The sequence below is a fragment of the Pogona vitticeps genome, chromosome 4 (genome assembly GCF_051106095.1).
Source record: "Pogona vitticeps strain Pit_001003342236 chromosome 4, PviZW2.1, whole genome shotgun sequence".
Lineage (NCBI taxonomy): Eukaryota > Metazoa > Chordata > Lepidosauria > Squamata > Agamidae > Pogona > Pogona vitticeps.
In genome coordinates this window covers 142,976,031-142,996,327 of record NC_135786.1, presented here as the reverse complement: position 1 = coordinate 142,996,327, position 20,297 = coordinate 142,976,031, and the positions used below count along the sequence as shown (strand labels likewise).

General features: G+C 42.0%; 1 protein-coding gene across 5 annotated transcripts in view; it reads right to left on the bottom strand.

Annotated features, from left to right (window-relative positions):
* TRIO (trio Rho guanine nucleotide exchange factor) overlaps nt 1-20,297 on the bottom strand; it is a 269,555-nt gene that overhangs the window by 170,845 nt on the left and 78,413 nt on the right. For all 5 annotated transcript variants that reach the window (XM_020781274.3, XM_020781278.3, XM_072998502.2 and 2 more), the window contains exons 3-5: nt 13,023-13,137; nt 9,584-9,776; nt 6,549-7,061 (exon numbers count right to left, since the gene is read on the bottom strand). In XM_020781274.3, the coding sequence (XP_020636933.3) occupies nt 6,549-7,061; nt 9,584-9,776; nt 13,023-13,137 (821 nt within the window). The remainder of the gene's footprint in view (nt 1-6,548; nt 7,062-9,583; nt 9,777-13,022; nt 13,138-20,297) is intronic.

The window sequence follows — 20,297 nt, the reverse complement described above, 5'->3', positions numbered from 1 at the left end:
TTACATTTTTACTGTTGGTGCCAGAGTAATTTTGCTAGCTTGGACTATCTTGTAACTTGACTTAGGAGGGTTGGGACCTCCATCTGCTCTTCGACAGCAGGAAGCAGATTGTCTTCACCTCACCGTTCCACCCCACTTTGGAGCAACGATGAGCAGCAGAAGTGGGTAAACTGAAGATTTCACTACTGGCAGCAATACCGTTGCACTGCCATAATTACGTTCAGCAGCCCAAATCAAATGTGATGAACTGAGATTGTCAACAAGCTTTCCAAGACGTCCTGGAGATGTTATTTTAGAATGTTATGTGTCAGATTAAGATAATAATAACCTTTGAATTGCAGAGCTAGAAGGGACTCTGTGGCTCATAGAGTCCAGCCCCTCTCAAGGAGGCACAATAGGGGACTGAAGTCACAACTTCTGGCTCTGTAGCCAGAGACGTAAGCCACTGAGCTAAGATAATTCAATACTTCTAACGGAGTCATTAGGGTGCCACCACCTCTATTGGGGGCCAACATTTTCAACTTTTCAGATACCAGTTCCTGCGCCTCCACTTGTGGTAGTGCCTGCAGTAGGTTGGTTTGCCCTTCTGTACGCTAGCACACGTCTTGAATGTCTGTTTAAACGGAGATGCTCAGAGAACCTTACTTTCAGTGGCACAAACAGCTTAAGGAACAGTAAGTTACACAATCTAATTTCCTGTAGCATGATTTTAAAAGAGAAGAAACATAACTTGATGGAAAGCACATATGTGAGATGAGATTAGAGTCCTTGGAAGAATTCTCAAACTAAATTTTGCAATGACCTATTACTCCAGAAGGTCATAAATAGGTCAGAGGTGCTTTTTAAAACTAACATATTTGAGGCATCCTAATTCTGGGGATGCCTTTCTCACAATAACTTTAAAACTGACACCCACTCAATAAGATAAACCTCAGACGACTTGCATGCACATTGGCCTCCTACACGTCCATCTTTGTTTTAATGTTTTACTATTTATTGTTTCCTGCTGCAAGGGCCTAGAAATAAATGAAGAAAATCAATCAATATGAAATGGTGGCATGGCAATTCAGAAGCCAAATGGGGATGGAGAAGTGGATGTTGAGATTAAGCCATCTAGAAAAATGCAGTTATTCATTAGGCAATGAATTTTGTTTTTTTGTTTGTTAGCAGCTTGGTTTACAGCTGCAATTTTATAGGGATACATGAAATATCCAATTATATTGTCTCAGCTGGTTCTTCTCCTCTGGAAAATGTTCTCAGCTTTTCAGCTGAAATGCAATTTCTTTCCAAGGTTCAACTCAGATAAATACACACAAAAACAGTCAAATATAGAACACTCTGTTTGGTTTGTAGTTTACCACTCAACACAGGCAGAACTGAGTGATCACTGAAATTTGCTCCATAACTAATTAGCCCTCCTTATTCACAAAGTATAAAATCAACTGAGACTCTCCCATATTTCCTCATTGTAAAGTATCCATCCTGAGCTAAAAGGACATTAAATGTATGTTGTATAATGTACGTTTAATTTGTTGTACACTCATCCAATCTATCAATAAATCTCATGTTGTGCTAGGGAAACCTACCATGTAATAATGTGCCGTTATGCAGTGAAGGTTTATAGATGTCAAAATGCAGAAATGCACCTTTCTCACATCTATGCCAATTCTAAGATGCTGGGGTCCTCAAACAAGAACAGTATCAAAGTGAGCATCCCAGAGAAAGGCATCTGTATCAAAAGCATCTTTGCAGCATAGAAACATACTGCTTCAGAGAGAAACCATGTTTGGAAAGTGACCCTAAATTCCAAGGAGATCAGGAGTACAGCCACAAAACAAGGAATATTTTGTCTGTCTTAAAGAAACTGCTCTGTTATATCAGAGGTTCATTTAGACCACTGGTGGACAACTGGGGTTGGTGGGGAGAATTTGCCACAACCTGAACCTTTACCATCTACCGAAATATATAAAATTTGTAAAAAGGCCTTGGGATCACATAGTATCTACTCCAAGTATATTTTAAATGCAAAAAAAATATTCTTTTGTTTGATATAAACAAAAGTATTTTAGTACTGTTTTTATCTACTAGTTTTAAGATTATATTTGTTTAATTCATTTTAAATATTGTAATAATTTATTATTCTTAGCTGTTAATAATTTTTTAAACTGCTGTAAGCCACCTTAGGTCCTTTTCACAAGAAAGGTGGGGGCATATATATTAGGTAGGCAGGCAGGCAGGCAGGCAGGCAGGCAGGCAGGCAGGAAGGAAGGAAGGAAGGAAGGAAGGAAGGCATTAACTGTTCATCAACTTTACATTCCCAAAATCATTACAAGAGGAGAAGAAAGCTCCATGTAGGCTAGTCCCACTGAAGTGAAATTTGAAGCTTTGGTATGTAACTATAACAACCATGTATCAAAAAATCAATTTCTCCCTTTGTTAGCTTCACTCCCATTTTATTGCTCAATTTTGGCCTAGCACAAAAATGTCTTTATGTGCCCATCACAGAAGCTTACATGTTAATACCTGTGTAGCATGTATACAGGTCCAAACAGTTTCTGTAGGGACAAAGGACAGAAGCAAGCTGTCTGTGCACAGGGCACTGCAACTCTTAAATTTGTCTCCAGCTCAGATTCTAATCTTATGCTCAAAAGTGTGGTATGGGAGGGGTTCTGTTGCCCCCCTAAACAGGTTATCAAGGATGTAGTGGGGTCAGAACTGATTTGTAATTGGGCTATTCAGTACCTCCGCCAGCAAAGAGCTCTGTTCTGCTCCAAATGCCTGATTTGTGAAGTTCAGTATCATCCCTAAGGTTTTTTAAAAAAATTTGAATGGAGAAGAAAAACTGCAGCAAAAACTTTGTACACAAAAAAAAAACCCTGACACACAAAGCTGGATGTGACAGGGACGTTTCAGTGAGAAACAAACAGGAAAGGGTGAACTGTATCCCGTCAGACACAGATACTGGTACAGATGTGCAAGAGAGGAAGGTCATTGCACTGTAAATTAAGCACATCTTGTGTTGAAAGATGGGATCACTGCAGATCTCATGGCTTGGAGAACTTTACCACATTGTGTCATGCAAGTTCATTCCCTGACGCCCTCCAAACTGAAAAAAATAAATCCCCCCCCCCAAAAATAGCTCAATTTGCTACCTACAGGAAAAAAATATCAAGCATGTGTGACATCTTAAAGATTACCGTTTTTATTGCAACCAAAGCTTTCATAAATTGACTTCCAAATAGTCTACGCCATAATAAATTTGATACTCTTCACCATGGCATAAGACACTTGCTATTTTTAAAGACTGAAGCAGCACCCCAGTTATTCAGCAAAACTGCAATACAAATCCAAGAGCACACACACATGCTTTCACTTAGGATAAGGATACAGCAAAATCCACATGTATTTTCCATTCTAACAATATTGTATTTTCAAATGTAATCCTTCATGGCTATTCAGTGGCAGATGAAAAAAAAAAACCATGATGTCAGAATTGGCTCCTATTCACATTATCATCTCCTGTTGTTATTGGCAAAGAGGATGAATCTTGTATTTCCATATGCCTCTTTCTCAGTCTCTGCTGAATCTTAAATCTTGGGGAATATCCCCATTTTGACTGAATGCTAGATGGATGTGCATTCTAAATCGGAAATGTCTTCCCTGTGTTAGGCGGCAAAACAGGTAGATCTGGAGGTTCTCAATGCTGATGATGGCTGGCTCAGAAAACCTCTACATAGAGACTGCCAGAAGGGAGCGCATTACAGCCCTGGTGCATTCCACAAAAATAGGAAACCCCTGCAAGAAACTTCACTCTGATTTCTTCAGAGAAGTGGGAATGCATATGGTGCTGACCTCAGGCTCACCCTGCTAGACGTAAATCAGAGGGGAGAGATACTTTCTGATTTGGAAGCTGTGGCTCTATCAAACAGCTCTTTTAACAGTTAGCATTGACCTTTGACTCTTCCATGTCTTGGAAGTGCACATGAACTCTTTTTACAATGACACGTATGTTGCAGTGGTTCACAAGGACTCCCTGATGGCTCTCACTGCCGCTGTTGTTTAGTGGAAGAATTTCATTAAGAGAACATTCTGGAGTATTAAAGCAAAAAGGGTTATGAAGTACTACACATCAAAAACTATGTTGGAATACCTTTCCATCTCCATTCTTACCACAATATCTACTTTCTGCTGATGTAAAAATTGAAGTATGAATCGTTCATATTTTAATGCACATTTCTAGGAAATTTAAGGTGAAGGGGAAACATACACATGTAACGATATTGGAAGCTGTGGGCCCTACAACAATATGGGGGGGGGGGGGGGTAAACAGAGAGAGAGACTGTAATAGAGTCCTAATATAGCTGATAGCCCTTGGATTAGAGGAACATTTCTAACATACCATCATCTTTAATTCCAGGCACTGAAAGCAGTCATAGAATACCCCCATCTTTCCAAGCTAATATTAAGTGACAAACCCCACTGTAAGCTTCCAAGAGGAACAGTGCTGAAATTCAGGGACTGAAACATTGAGGAGGGACTAAATAATACCACCATCTGAGGTAGGCCTTTCAACCAGGGAGCCACTCAGGGCCAATTCAGCAGGAGAAGCAGCACTTTAGGAATGAGGACAACAGAAGCACTGGGAGGAAAAAAGCTCCCACCATCACCACTTTGACTGGTGTCTTCTGTGTGCTTTCTCAATAAAGCTGAGGGGGAGGGTTATTTACATTGGGCTGGGTGGATAACACAGTGAGTTGGAATACCTTAGAACAAAGCCAGGGTTCAGCAGTTCAATTCCCCACTATGCCTTCTGGGAAAGAAGGCAATCCGTGCACTCTTGAGCAAGCGGCACAGTCCCAGGGAGCCCCCCAGAAGAAGGGAAGGGTAAACCACTTCTGAGTACTCTCTACTTAAAAAACCCGGAAAAAGGTCACCGTAAGTCAGAACCAGCTTGACAGCATGTAATCACTATTATTTATACTGGGCTCATTACAGTTGGCAGGTTGCTCCAAAGGGGCGCCAAGACCAACTTCCTTTTTTTGGTTGCCAATTTGAGAGTGAAGCAAGAGCAAGAAAAGATTATTTATTAAAGATTTAAGATGCTTCTGCTGATGTGTCATTGCTTGTATATCCTTACCCCAAGACCATTACCAACCCTATCACAGAAACATATGGGAAAAAGGCAGACTCATACCTCCAGATGATATTATTCTCCTATAAAACAAGCCAACACCACCTTTCTGTATTTTGTATGCAAAAATAACCATTCCCCAGATGTTCATGCATTAAAATTAAAGCCTTCACCACTAGCTATACTGGTCAGGATTTCTGGGAGTTGTAGTTCAAGAACATTTGAGGACCCAAGGTTGGCAACCATTGTTCTAGCAGGAATTAAATAAGCGGGGGGAGGAGGAGGAGGAGGAAACAGTTATGTCTTTTGAAGAACTCTCTGGGAGAGAAAGAGCGCCAGAAATATGTTTGTTGGCTATGAGACTTGAAAGGAATGGCAGAGATTGAGGAAAACCAAACTACATTAGTTGCACTGAGTGGGTTATGATTTTATTGGGTCTTCATTGTTTTGGGTTGAATTTTAATTGTAAGCTGCCTTGGAAGACGATTTTTTTTCCTGGAAAGCAGTGTGTACACACAAGAGTGTAATAAAATATCTCCCTCAAATCCCAGCATTATGATTAATTTGCCTAAATCACAAATGCCTGCCTTAAAACAGTTGTGGTAACTAAAAGCCTACAAAATGTAATTCTGGATTGTTGAGTTTATAGACTTGTAACCAGCTCCTGGCTTCATTACTTAGAATGCACTGAATTTATTTGGACTTACTACCAAGGGCACATAAGACTGCAACTTTAAGGTCCTGCTCAGTCATCAGCTCAGCATGGAGAAGTCTCATTGACTGCAATTAAACTCAACACACATGAAAACTGGAGCCAGAATCAGACATAGCAATCCTTTATAAAATGACAACTAAGCAGTTTTATTGTCTTTCAAATGGCTTAAAGACAGCCAGATGGTGGATCCTGGACTCTACCTGGCTCCTGAACCCCAGCCATACTTCTAAAGAGCACCACCCTATATCTGAAATGAAGCAGCTTCTTCTTTCATCTATCACTGTACCATCCTTCACCCACCAATCTCATCTAATTTCAGAAGCTATGCAGAGTCGTGTGTGGCTAGCGGAAGACCATAAAGAAATATTCACCAAACCAGGCTAGAAGGCACTCATGTTTGAAACCCTGAGGGAGAAGCTACCATCAGAGCTGACAAACACTGACTTTGAAGGACTCACGGTCGCCCTAACTAGAAAGCAGATTCCAATGTTCCAATATTCTTGAAGCAACCTGCTCTCCAAGCTTGGATGGCTGGCCTACATGGACCCATGCCACGTCTTAGGTGCTGAAAGGGATACAGAGGCCACTTTCCAAGCAGCTTTGCCATTCCTCTGTAGTACAGGGCAAGTACATGCTGACATATGGTCCCAGCAGCTAGCTGCTCCCCCCCCCCCCCGGATTTCCCCATTCCCTCCATCTTACCTTTTCTGCATCTTGTTCAAAAAGCCTGAGCTGAAAGCATTGGTCCAACTTCAACTTCCGCACATGCCACATCTGATGCAGGTGCTGCCGGGTCGAGTGCAGCCTGTCCAACATGGTGGATACTTTCGGCAAGAGATTCTGTAAGTCCGCATTTCCAGAGCCAGAGTTCTTTTTGGGAAAGGTCTCGCTGCTCTGTATCCTCTGAAGCAGCTTTTGTCCTTCCAAGTCGAGGTCCTCAATCGGGGCCTTGATGACCTTCTTCTTTAGCTGCGAATGCTCCTCAATCATACTCCTCGCTGCCTCCAAGTCCTGAGGCAAATCCTTTTTGGCCAAGATATCCTGTAGCTCCTCCAGCCTAGAGAGCATGTGGGTGGCGTTGCTAATGTAATCCTCAAAGGCAACTCTGATTTCTATCCACTCCTCGTGGTTATATTCCAAGCAGCCATCAAATTCGGGAGTTAACTGAGAGGGGTCAACAACTTTGGTAAGGCCTTCCAGAGACACCATGTTTGTCTAAAGAAAAAACAATAAAGGGTAAATCTTAACCACACGGTATAACTCCCTGAAGCGCTCATGCAGCATTGGGAAGATGTCAATCCATGTTGGCCATGCTTACTGATGTGCCACTGTGTTCCAGCCTCCAGCATATGACATTTCCCCCCCTCCCACAGACTTTAATACAAGGGAACAACAAAACAGTGCCGTCCTTGGGTCAGTAACTGCTCTTGCCAGTACAAGGTACAGAGTGATTCAGTAACCACCAGGAATTAAGCCATTCACAGAAAAGCTGTAATTGAGATAAGATGTGAGATGCAGGGCCATACTGAATCCATATTATGCTCACATAAGATTTTGAAACAAGGATCTTCACTGGTAGAGGCTACAGAGAAAGGTCATGCTTTGCACCAGAGGAAGCACTCTGCACATGCAGCTTTGCCTCCAAAAGTATGTTGGGGACTTGAGCATACTGCTCACTATTTCCTTTCTAGAAGTCTTACAGGTATTCAGCTTCAGGTCTTGAGGTACAAACTTCTACCACTAACATAAGCAAAAGAAGGGGCAGAACTTGTTAGGAAAGAGAACAGCTGGGACTATCTTCCTTGTTGTCTGCTAACATTCTCTTCACCACACGTGTTTGTGTTTGTCAGACATGTATTGCTCTCATATACTTCCTCTCCATGAGCAACCATCCCTCCCACCTATAGGACATGTATCCATTCTTCTGTGCAGGTATGCTTGTGTGGAAAGACATTCTGCTCTAGCCATTGCCACTGCTGGCCACCTGGCTTCTAAGCCTTTTAATTAAAAACAAAAAACAAAAAAGCAAATATAACAGTTCTAATAAGACAAGAATCAATAAGACTACCATTCTAAAGCAGAGTTTCAGAGAATAAAACACTGCAGCAAGAAACAATACAGAAAGTAAAAGGGATCAACATAATGCACAAATTATAAGTTAGGAGTGTGTTTTTTTTAAGATGAAAAGATTTTAAAAAGCTTGGGGAAACAAAAGAATACTTGCCTGGATCTGAAGAACCATCAACATACACTCCAGACAAGCTTGTCCGGAGAAGGGGAGGCATATGACAATTAACAGAGTGGAACAGTAGTCTTGCTGCCCTTCAGACTCTACAGAGGGTGCCTCCTGAAAAACTACCACTTCCAGGAAGCACTGTGGCAACCTCCTTTTTTGTACATTAACAACAGGAAGCAAGGGTGGAGGTAGGCCATTCACCCTTGGAGCTATGCCCTTCTCCTAGTGAGTGAAATGTTAGCAACTGTAGTTGTTGGTTTGTGGGCTGAACTCCCAGAATTCTGCCTGGAAATTCTTGTAGAATTCTGGGAGTTGAGATGTTAAAAAAAAAAAAAGACATACACCCCCCAAAATAAACTGCACATCCCTAGCCATTAATGCATTTGGTGGCTGCCTAGTTGTGCCATTAGGTCTTCCCTTTCACTGGTAAAAAAAAAAAAAGGCTTTTCTCTTCCTGAGTGGGTCTTGAAAAATCTTCTCAAACAGAGCCAGAATATGCTGTTTGCAGGCCTTTTGTTCAGGAAACTGACAGGCTGGCCTGCCTTCCAACTGTGTAGTGTGGTCCAGAATAGTAGCTGTAGGCAGAAGAAATGAATATATACTCCTAGCTGAAGGGATGCCTTGGAAACATCTGGCTATGGAAGGTTCAGTGATGGCTCTACCATTAGAAATAATAGATGGGAGGCATGAGAAAGCTGTGGTATTATTATTATGCAGGCAAATAGGCTGGGGTGTGTGCCCTCAAGACTGTTATCTCAATGGCTTCTCCCATTAATGTATAGTTTGTGGGTGTTGCCACCAGTACAGGCCCTGGTTTGGCAAGACCTGCCAATGCTTCCAATATGCCAGAGCATATTGTTTCATTGTATTTTTGTACTTTCTGGTTGTCTATTTCCCCCTCTTCTCATTGATGAGCACACATTATATATTCCCCTCACTGCTATTCAACTACAGCAGGGGTCTCCAAACTATGGCCCACAGGCCATATCCGGCCCATCTTGCCTTTTTATCCAGCCTGAGCATAGGAAGAAGGGGTACCCAAGCATTCCCCCACCCCTGCTGTCTTTGCAAAGACAGAGGGGGATGGGTGTTCACTTGGGTTCCCCTTCCCTCCTTTGGCCCTCAAATATGTGTAAAATGTGTGATGTGGCCCTCACACTGAAAGGTTTGGAGGTCCCTCAACGACAGGATTGCCCATAATGATTTCCCTATGACAGCTATGTGGAGATTTTTATCTAACCAATTATTATTTCTACAAAAAAAATATTGAAGCTGTGTTCAAGAGGCTGGTTTCTTCACTTTAAGCAGCCAACACAAAGGAGGAGGAGGAGGAGGAGGAGGAGGAGAAGGAGGAGGAGGAGGAGGAGGAGGAGGAGGGAGGTGATAATCCAACTTTCTGATAACCAGTTGAGAAGATTCCTCCTCCCTGCAACCTTGGAGATACAACCATATGTATTAGAATGCAGTAATTATATAAATGTAAAAGTCTCCACATCATTACCTCAAACTCAAACTTGGAGCTGCCAAAGTTAGTCCGCTGTTTCTGCCAAAAGTTGTCTGGTTTGATTATCAGTGCAACATGAATGCAGCAGGGAAAGGATTCCTGTAAGATCTTCAAAAGAGGCTTAATAGAGTCCCATTTAGATCCACGCATATCTACAATAACCGTGAAACCTCGTTTACACACTTCTTCACTAGAAGACAAAGAATACAAGCAGTTAATAGAAGCAACTGTCAAAAATGTCAACTTTTTTACCCTCTCTGCCAATTCTACTGTTATTTTCATCTATCAATTCAGTAAGAGATTTACCTTCAGAAGAACCTGTGGCCAGAGGTTTACACTATGTGGGTGGATTAGACTGCAGTACAGATCCTGCTCTATGTGCAACAATGCAGAATGACATACATCTCATTTTATGCTACACAGCACAAGAGCACAAAAACTAGGATAATATTTTCTCAATTTTAAATTTTCCACGTCTTCTACTTATTTGCCTTTTCCTCTATGCAAGAGGAATTACTTCCCAGAAAGCTGATGGACATCAAAAGACTTCCACAATGTGTTTTCCCTCAGGAATAAAGAGGCCTCATGCCACTCCAAAATTTCTAGAGGCGTAAAGTAACGTTAGTCTGTTGCCACAATAAATAAATAAATAAATAAATAAATAAATAAATAAATAAATAAATAAATAAATAAATAAATAAATAAATAAATAAATAAATAAATAAATAAAGGATCTTTTGGCACCTTGAAGATTGACATGTTTTATTTGGCAAAAACTTTTGTGGATTGTAACCTACTTCAACTGCATCTGAAGAAATGGGATACAATCCAGAAAAGCATATCTCAAATAAAACTAGTTAGTGCCAAAAATGTTTTGTTGATTTTGCTGCAAGAGCCCTTTGAGCTACTAGTTTGGATATGGCAAGTGATACATGGATAAACAGAGTACCAGCCAACAAGATGCTAAACTAATGCAACATACTTGTTCAATATTCTGGGCTCACACATCTCCTTGCTCACCTTCTAAGGCTGGGCTAGTCTTATGTAGTGAAGAAAGAACCAAATGGATTTCAGATTCCTGGATTCATAGCTCGATATAGGACGAGTTGTAGTGTCAGATCCAGATGGCAGTTAGCCAATATATCTTTTGTCAATGTTACCTCTGATACCAAACACAAAGCTATCCAAGCCAACATCTACTAGTTTCCGTAAGCTCCAGTGTGTTCATGTTAGGTGAGTTTTTACAGAGAAGAAATGCAGAGGAACACATTACATGGAGTTCCAACAGGTTCACAGAAAAGCAGCTGGGCTGCTTCAGATTTTCTGGACTACAGTTTTCATCATCCTTTGCCAGTAAGTTCAATGGTCAGGAATTATGGGAGTTGTAGCCCAACTTTTCTGGAGAAGGCCAGAGTACCTGTTTCATAGGCTAGGGATGCCCTGCAAAATTTTGTTCCAGGTCCCCAGGAAACTAAGCTAGCCATCTGCAAATACAGTTACATGTTCTTAGTCGCTCCTGGAACTATCCACTCCAAACCCTGTTCTGATGCTACTACTGTCAGTCCTACGTATCATTTGAACTTCCCTCTCCCTACTAAAGAAATGTGCCAGTTTCAGTGATAAGCTTCAGCTACTCTAGCCAAATGCTACCAGTGCCTAAATCCAGCCTGGTATGCAGTCTACATCCAATCTTTTGAAAAGCTCCTAACCAGTTCTTAACTGAGCACAACTGGGCCAGCTGGCTCTGAAGAGAACATCCACACTTCACTCAATATTATTCTAACTAAATGAAAGAAAGGCAGCCTGCTTCAGAAATGAGCTGGTTCTAAGTCAAAAAGCACTCTTTTCAACATCATTTACAAGGTGTAAACTTTACTCTGGATTTAATACTTTGCTGTTCAGCAAGATGTGCTCCCCCTGAAAACCTGGCACTCGAATACAGAATCAGGCTTTGGTTTAATGTGAGCTAAGAGGAATGTGTGTAAGTCTTGCCGTTTACCAAAATAGCTAAATGAAACTCTCGGCCACAGACACCTCAGCAAAAGCAGCATTAGGGGGTCATGTTTTGTGAACATAATTTGTTCTGGTTCAGAATGTCTACTACTCTGACCAAGTTCTTTGGCTCAGAAATGAATTATACAACTTACAGAATAAATATGGTAAAACCTGTCTCGGACTGTACCACCTAAGGAAGCAGGTGGGACATTTCACAGTTCAGTAGTAAATCTCAGCAGAACTAGTATTCCAATGTTGAATGCGTCATTTATTGTAAACATCCCTGCACACCAAGTTCTCCCATGTGCTTTAAAAATCTACAGAACCAAAGTAGTAAAAGCTTACTTTGGCAAAGTGCTAGCTATGAACTATAAAGTTCTATACAGCTTGGGCCCAGGCAATCTAACCTCCTTGATTTTAAGATCTAGGAAAGGTGGAAGTCCTTTTCTCAGCCCTTACCACCCCCACAGGCACATTTTGTGAGAACTGATGAGAGGGTGTTTTCCAGGCATGGAACTCCCTCCCTCCCTCCTGTCCTTCTGCCACAGAAAAATACCTTGCTCTTCAGTTAAACTTTTGCCTACCAATCAATCTGCAGAGTTTTTAACATCAGATGTGGCACTTTTCTTCTTTATACTTAATTTTTGTGTGTGCATGTCCTCTCTTTTTTGCTGTTTCTGCTTTTTAATTATTCTAAGGCTCATGATTTTCAAAATAATCTTATATGTTTCATTGAATGTTCAATATTTTAACTTATGTAGTTGTTGTTCTCCTGCTCTGGAACTCAGAATTAGAGGGGAAGGCAGGAAATAAATGATTTTTTTAAAAGAGCTTACGATGGACTGTACTACTATGTGATGCAAGGATGAGATTGAACACTTCAATAGCAAGACGTATGAACACCTCTAATACGCACTCAACGTACACATATGACTAGGCTGATACCTTCCTTTCCTTGAACATGAAAATAGAAATGGTACAATCCAGGAAGGAGAAATATACCATTTTGTTTTATATGTTGCATAAAAGCTAGTCTTTTATTCTGCTCTGCCTTAGGAAAAAACAGCAATACAGATTCAAATCCTGGCTGCGATCCATGGAATTTTACTCTGCATTCTTCTTTATAGCAATAATTTTGGAATGCATATTTTCGTTGATTATTACAGTCCCATGATCATTTGGGTTGAACAGGCCAGTAAAATAAGAGTTACTCCAAGTTTACAAAGATCTGCTTTCCCCCTCCCATATTTTTTTAGCATTTTAAAGCATTTTGAACCCTCCGGAGCCTTGCACATTGGTTGCTAAGTCATTTTCCTTTAAAACAAATGGAAGGTTACAAGAACATGAACTTGGTATGAACTCGCAGAGGACTGACTACCTTTCAGCGGTTTTGTTTTGACACAGCACTGCACGTTGCATAATGCATAAAATATGCCCTTACCTAGGAATACAAGCTAAGTATGAAATAAGCCTCCTAAGGTCCTCTTGTCGTATTCTATCATGATTGCTGCGAGCTGGAAATGTTAGGATGGGGCCTCCACGCTTATCTCTTCCACCTGAAAACAAAAAGAAATGTCTTGAGTGAGTGCCAACGGTAGACCGGGGTAGTGTGCGCTAGTGATAAGCTTCTGCCTCAGGGAGGGTTGCCCTCCAACACGATACATTTGAGAAGACAGCTCGGTATTCATATATCCTAGCTTCTAACAGCACAGCTTTACCTCAGTGGAAAGTAGAGGGTTACCAGCCCATTTTAACATCTTATTCCAAACAAAACACGAACCACCAGAGAGAAATGCGATTAACCAGGGGCTCACCATGCTGAATAACCCAGAAGTATATGTGTTGAGATACGATGGCAAAATTTTAAAGATTAAAGAGTGATGTTCACAGATTCATCTAATTTTATCCTCAGAATGAGCCTGGAAGATGGACAGGGCTGAACAAGGCACTTAGCCCAATACCTAACAAGTATCACAGCCAATTCCGGATTTGAATCCAGATCTCCCCAGCCCAGTTATACCTATTGTTCACATTCATCCTCTGCCAATCCCATGTTCTTCTCCCTTTTCCACTGTCTTTCTTTCACAAACAGCTTTTTGAAGGCCTGAGTGGTTTTGGTTTTTTCCTTGCTTGTCTATTCTTTCTTCGTTTTGTTTGCTTAGGGAAGTCTGTAAAACACTTTGAACACTGATGGCGCGATATGATTTACCACCACTACTACTGCCACAAAAGAAGATGCCACTCCTACAATCTATAAAGGCTACAAACATGAACCTACTACTTTCCGCTAACACAACATGACTGTGACATAAAAGCAACTATCCAGGATTTTCCTCTGAAGTGGTAAGGAAACATCAAACCCTGCCCCTTTCTAAAAGCTAAGAGAAAATTGAACACAATTCCTCAGTAGTCTTCCTTGCACGGAAACACATAGCTTGAAAAAAGCACTTAAAAAAAAAACCAGCTACAAATCCTAGATTTGTTCACGCAGTATCTTTTTCTAATACTGCAAAGAGCTGTATTGCCAGACCTCCTTAGTTTCAGAGCTGCAACAAACCCATTCTCACCACTAACCTGGCCCTTGAAGGTTACAAGAGAGGGGATACGGGGCATTCAGAAAGCCATCAAACCCCCGGTCATGTCAACACATGGTAGAGTCAGCTGCAGACTCTGCTTGAGAGGTGAAGGAGCCGGGGCTGGCTATGATCTCATCAGAGCTCCTCATGGTTCTTTGCTCTCCAAATGCTACCTGGCCCAATTTGAAACAGGATTAAGATTGGCAAAATGATGCCCACAAATGGCACTTCCCTTGCGCTCAGAGGTTTGAGGAAAGCGACCCTACAGCTTTGCTTCCTGTAGCAACAGCACAAAAGAGGTATCTAGCTCCACCTGCATCCCTGATGATGTTACCCTGTCCACACAGAATCTAATTGGCAAAGGGGCACCCGTCCCTAATATCAGTACAATTTTGTCACTCGAAAGAATGCCGAAAACAGTTCTAAGTTGTTGTTGTTGTCACTGTCATCATCATCATATACTATGTGGGCTCAGAATTCAGAGCCACTGCATCAGATCAATGGCGCCACCACAAATCTCATCAGTGATAAACAACTCCCTTAGGTGATACAACTTTACTTGCTGATACAGTGGTGCCTCGCTTAACGACTGCCTCGTTTAGCGATGAATTCGCATAACGATGTGTTTTTTTAGAAAATAATATGCACTGTATAACGATGTTTCCTATGGGCGATTTTCACTTAGCGAAGTTTGGGACCATGCTTCGCATAACGAATGCGATTTTAGGTCCCCTGCTTCACTTAACGATGTTTCTTTTTTCAATTAAAAAAGTGTCTTAGAAGGGTCAAAACGGTTCTAAATGCTTGGATTCGTTAGAGGACCCCTTAAGTCATGTGCAAACCTGATTTGGCTTTGATCTGACTTTTTGTTAATTTTTTGTGAATTCTTTTTTTTTTTTTTTTTTGGCCCATAGGAACCAATGGACCTGTCAAAATCTGACAGCTCCATGCTTTCCTATGGGGGAGAAAACAATTCACCATAAATTAACGTAAGTTCAGATCAAAGCCAAATCAGGTTTGCACACGACTTAGGGGGTCCTCTAACGAACCCAAGCATTTAGAACAGTTGCTGAGTCTTCGTTAATTTTTTGTGAATTTTTTCTTCCCCCAAAGGAAATAATGGAGCTGTCAGATTTTGACAGCTGTCAAAAGTTGGGGGGAAAAATTCAGAAAAAATTAACGAAAAGTCAGATCAAAGCCAAATTAACTTTTGCATCCGTTTTAGAGGGTGCAGAAGCTAATCCAAGCATTTAAAACCATTTTTGACCCTTTTATGACACACTTAATTTTGCAAAAATTGACTTCACAAAGCCATTGAAATGTATTGAGTCAGCTTCAATACATTCCAATGGAGGAAACATTGTTTCGCTTAGCGATGTTTCCTATGGGTTTTTTCGCTTAACAACGGCAATCTGTTCCAATTGGAACGGATTAACCAGTTTCCAATGCATTCCTATGGGAAATGGTGTTTCGCATAGCGATGGTTTCACATAGCAATGTTTTTTTTGGAGCCAATTAACATCGCTATGTGAGGCACCACTGTATTATCCTCTCCATGGACGGTCTTTCAGCTCCTCCTTTTGGAGGAATTCAATAATGATACATCTATGCACCCCTTCCAACAAACAAACACCACCACCCAACCCCAACCCCCCCAAGAAACAGGGTATTGTGATTTTCTTTTTTTCATGGTTCTGCGATGCAGGTTTGTGGATAGGTTGCTCACAATGCAAAAGCTAAATAAAGAAAATATTGTTTCTGATACATATTATTATGCATGTATTGTGTGCCGTCAAGTCAAATCTGACTTACGGCAACCCTTTTCCGGGTTTTTGAAGTAGAGAATATACAGAAGCGGGTTGCTACAGAGGCTGCCTCTACTCCCAGAACGCACAGTGAGGAATCCAACTCCCAACCTCTGGCTCTGCGGCCAAATGCCTAAACCCCTGAGCTATTCAATGATCCGATGTGCACATTCAAAGACAGACCTGTAACAAAACATCCTTGATTGGGGGGGGAGGTAGTATGAAGAAATGTCTCCCCACATCTAAGACAGTGGCTGTGAAACTTGTAGCATTACTGCCACTATGGGACTACAATTCCAAGCATCCCTGACCACTGATGAAGCTAGAAGGGCTGATGGAAGTTGGAGCCCAACAATATCTCAAGGGCCACAGGTTCTCCATTCCACTCTTAACATTTACATTTCAGACCTCTCTACGAGGGAACATGTTTGGAACATTCACTCTCACGGTAAATGGAGGAGGGCAAGATAAACACTGAGTGCCTTTTCATTGAAGGCCAACAACCCCCTTCTTGGATGCCCACCTTAATGTGGTGGAAGGGTTTAAGTGTGTCAGTGACGATGAGAGCAATTCTGTCATGGGTTCAGATTCCACAATGAGCTTGGATTCCTACCAGGGTTGCCCAAGGTGGTATGGTTACGGCTGAGACATCAGACAAAGACAAATCCATTCTTCAAAGGCAACAGCTGCATCAGCAGAAGAGAATAGATAATTTCCATGGGCAGCAGCGGTAGATGGAGGTGATACTGGTGGAGGAGGCATTGACTGTTACACTAAGATAATTTTTGTTAGTACTGCACAGAAGGTAGCGATGGTAAACCACTGCTGAACTTTTCTTACTTGAAAATACTATGATAAGAAATGCAGTTGCTCTAATACTGAGGTAAGATATAGCACAGGCAGTTAGGGGCTGCAATGCAAAGTCTGACCAAATATTATTAATCAGACTCAGTGGAAAATCTATCATTCAAGTCTATGCTCCCAACTACCAATACTAAAGATGGAATAGAAAGCTTTTATACAAGCATGATCAGGAGGAAATTGATCACACATCAAAATAATGATTATAAGCACCAACATGCTTAGAATCATTGGTGACTGGAACACCACCATAGAGAACAATGCAGAGCTAAAAGTTCTTGGAAAATTCGATCTATTGGACAGAAATGAAGCAAGAGAACAATTTATAGAGTTCTGCGAAGACAAAAATCATGACTATAGAAAAACTATACAACTTTACTATTGATAATGGAAAAACTAAAATTGCCAATGATTTTGTATACTTTGGTTCATCAATCTAAATGGAGAGCGCAGCCAAGAAATAGTTAGGTTACCTACCTGTAACCATGGTTCTTTTAGTGGACCTCTGTGAATGCACACAAATGTATTTGTTCTGCGCCTGCGCAGGACATTTGGAACATTCTAGAGCTAAGGGAAAAAAGAAACAATTTTGTTCCCCCCCCCCCCAGGGTGCTAGCTCTGCCTCCTGAACCTTCCTTTCAGTTCCCTGTGTCTGCCGGTACCAAGACTAAGAGAACATGACGGACAGAGGGGGGGGAAGGGGGGCATGTGTGAATACACAGAGGTCCACTAGAAGAACCATGGTTACAGGTAGGTAACCTAACTTTCTTTGCAGTGGCCTCTGTGAATGCACACAAATCGTTGAATAGCAAGCTTACTCACCGGATGGAGGGCGATCACGGTAGCAAGGATGACTGTATTGCCCTTCCAAAAGCAGCATCATGCTTGGCTCTGACGTCGAGACAGTAGTGCTTTGTAAATGTCAGAGGACTGGACCAGTAGCCACTTTACAGATGTCCTGTATCTGTATGCCTCTGTGGAGAGCGGTCGATGTAGAGAGTGCTTGGGTAGAGTGCGCTTTCAAATGGTCCGGTATCGACTTGCCTGCAAGTTGGCATGCTAACTATACTGTCTGTACTATCTACCTAGATATAGTCTGTGGAGAGGCAGGCACACCCTTGTTGGGTCTGTGGTAGCATTGGAATAGACAAAAGGAGCATCTGGAATGCTTAGTCCTATCAGAGGCGTGTTTGCGCTTCTCTGCTCTCTGTTTAGGAGTGCATACCGTGGACTCCAGCTCAGATTCAGACGCGGTATCTGCCCGCCCTGAAGATTGAGGACTAAGAGGGGCTACAGCTGGGCTGGAAAGTGTGTCAGCCCCAAATCGGCCCGAGCTTGGAGACATGCTTAGAACTGCATGAGATGTTTGGGCTGGAGGAATGGTATGATCCTCTCTGTCCGAAAGCCCAATGGCTTTCCTTGAAGAATCCTCTACTGATATAGGAGGCATGGTGTGGCAGCCTTCTTTTGCCTCTTAACTTTATCTTTGTTCTTTTTTCGTAGGATCATCGGGCCGTGCTTGAGCCTTAGCAGAGGCTGGCTTAGGCAGCTTGTGAGAGTTCTTGGATTTGGTAAGTGAAGAGGTCGTGCTGAATAGAGGCTGCTCGACCGGGCTAGGAGCTATTTTAGTAGCCTCCGGGCAAGGAGGGTTAGGTGAAGGGAGGGACGGTACCTTCATATTAGCATTCAAAGTCTTTTTGTAGAGAAAGGATCTCAATCGCTGAAGCCGCACCTTAATAGCCTGTTTAGAAAGGCTTCTACACACAGTGCACGAATGGGTTTGGTGGGATTCCCCAAGACAAAACAAGCACTGATCGTGTCCATCCGTTAGCGGGATCTTTCTCAAGCAAACGGAGCATGTTTTGAAGCCCCGGGGGGACATAAAACGAGGAAAAGAACACGGGAGAAAAATAAAAGGGGGGATCCGGGGGTGGGGGAAGGACAGTAGAATGTCAAAAGGGCAAAAAGCTAAAGGTTCTATTGCCCTGAGGAGTAAAAAGAAAAACAAGAAAAGGCAGATTTGAAAGAAAGAATAGCTAATATGCCAGGAATTACTTTCCTTGCTCGCTCTGTTGTTCCAAACGTCCTGGAAAAAAGGGAACAGAAAGGAAGGTTGAGGAGGCAGAGCTAGCGTCCGGGGGGGGGGGGGAACTAAATTGTTTCCTTTTTTTCATAAGCTCTAGAATGTTCCGAACATCCTGCACAGGTGCAAAACAAACCCATTTGTGTGCATTCACGGAGGCCACTACGAAGAACAGAAGAAGATGGAGAACTCGGAAGGGAAGCAATTAAGATCATAAAGCAAGGATGTGTCACTGGAGACCAAGACCATCCACACTTGTATGTCCTCAGTAACCATGTAAGGATGTGAAAGCTGGACAGTTAACAAAAGCTGATAGGGGAAAAAATGATTTGTTTGAAATATGGTGCTGGAAGAAAGCTTTTCAGATATTCTAGATTTTCAGAAAGACAAACAAGTGGATCCTATTTAAAAAAATCAAGCACGAACTATCTCTGGAGGCAAAAATGATGCAACTGAGGCTTTCCTACTCTGGGAACATGAGAAGACCGGGTTATCTGGAAAAGACAAACATGCTGGGAAAGGCATGGTAGGGCAGCAGGAAAAGAGGAAGACTAAATGCAAGATGGGTTGACTCCATAAAGGAAGCCACAGGCTTGAGTTTACAAAAGCAGACAGGACCATTGAGGGCAGGACATTTAGGAGATTGCTCATTCATAGGGTCATCATACGTTTGGAGGTGACTTAACAGCATGTAGCAACAACAACAATCTCAGTCAGTCTCCAGACACTGGGGATTAGTCAGATGGGATTTCAGACCCTGGGTGCTATTTCCAAACAGGGCTGAACAGTGACACTTTAGTTTAGCAATTCCGTATTGCCTAGCACAGGCATAATGCTCTCCAAGTTAAGTCATTCCAGGTCTCATGGCTCTCAGGGTAACCATTAATCTTAGGTGGGAAGAAAGCCAATTAAAGGGTTTGCTGACATTCTGTGCCCAGTGCTGGCAAACTGCTCAACCCAGAAGGTAACAAGCCACTGCTGGACATTTTGCTTCTAATCCCAGGCAGTGGGAAAGTCTACACTTGCTTTGCCCATATCCAGACATGTTAAGAACTGCTCTGATCAAAGAATTTTGACTTCTTGCCATTGGATCCCAGAAGTCATACATAAATCCAGAAAAGCAAACCAACTGTGAACTGAGGCTGTGGCAGAAGGGGGGAGGGAGAAGAAAAGCTAGAAAACATTGGGTTTTTTAAGATTCCCAGAATTCTTTAATCATCATGTGAAGATTTGGGGAGTTTCAGTCCGAAAATGTAACATTTCAAAAATCTGAACATCCAACTATGGCTAATGAATCCATAACTACTGCAATACTGTACCTCCAGATCCTCCTCTATTCAGCAATACTCTTTCCCCCCTATTTAGCACTGTTGCGCCTCATCTAGAGTTCT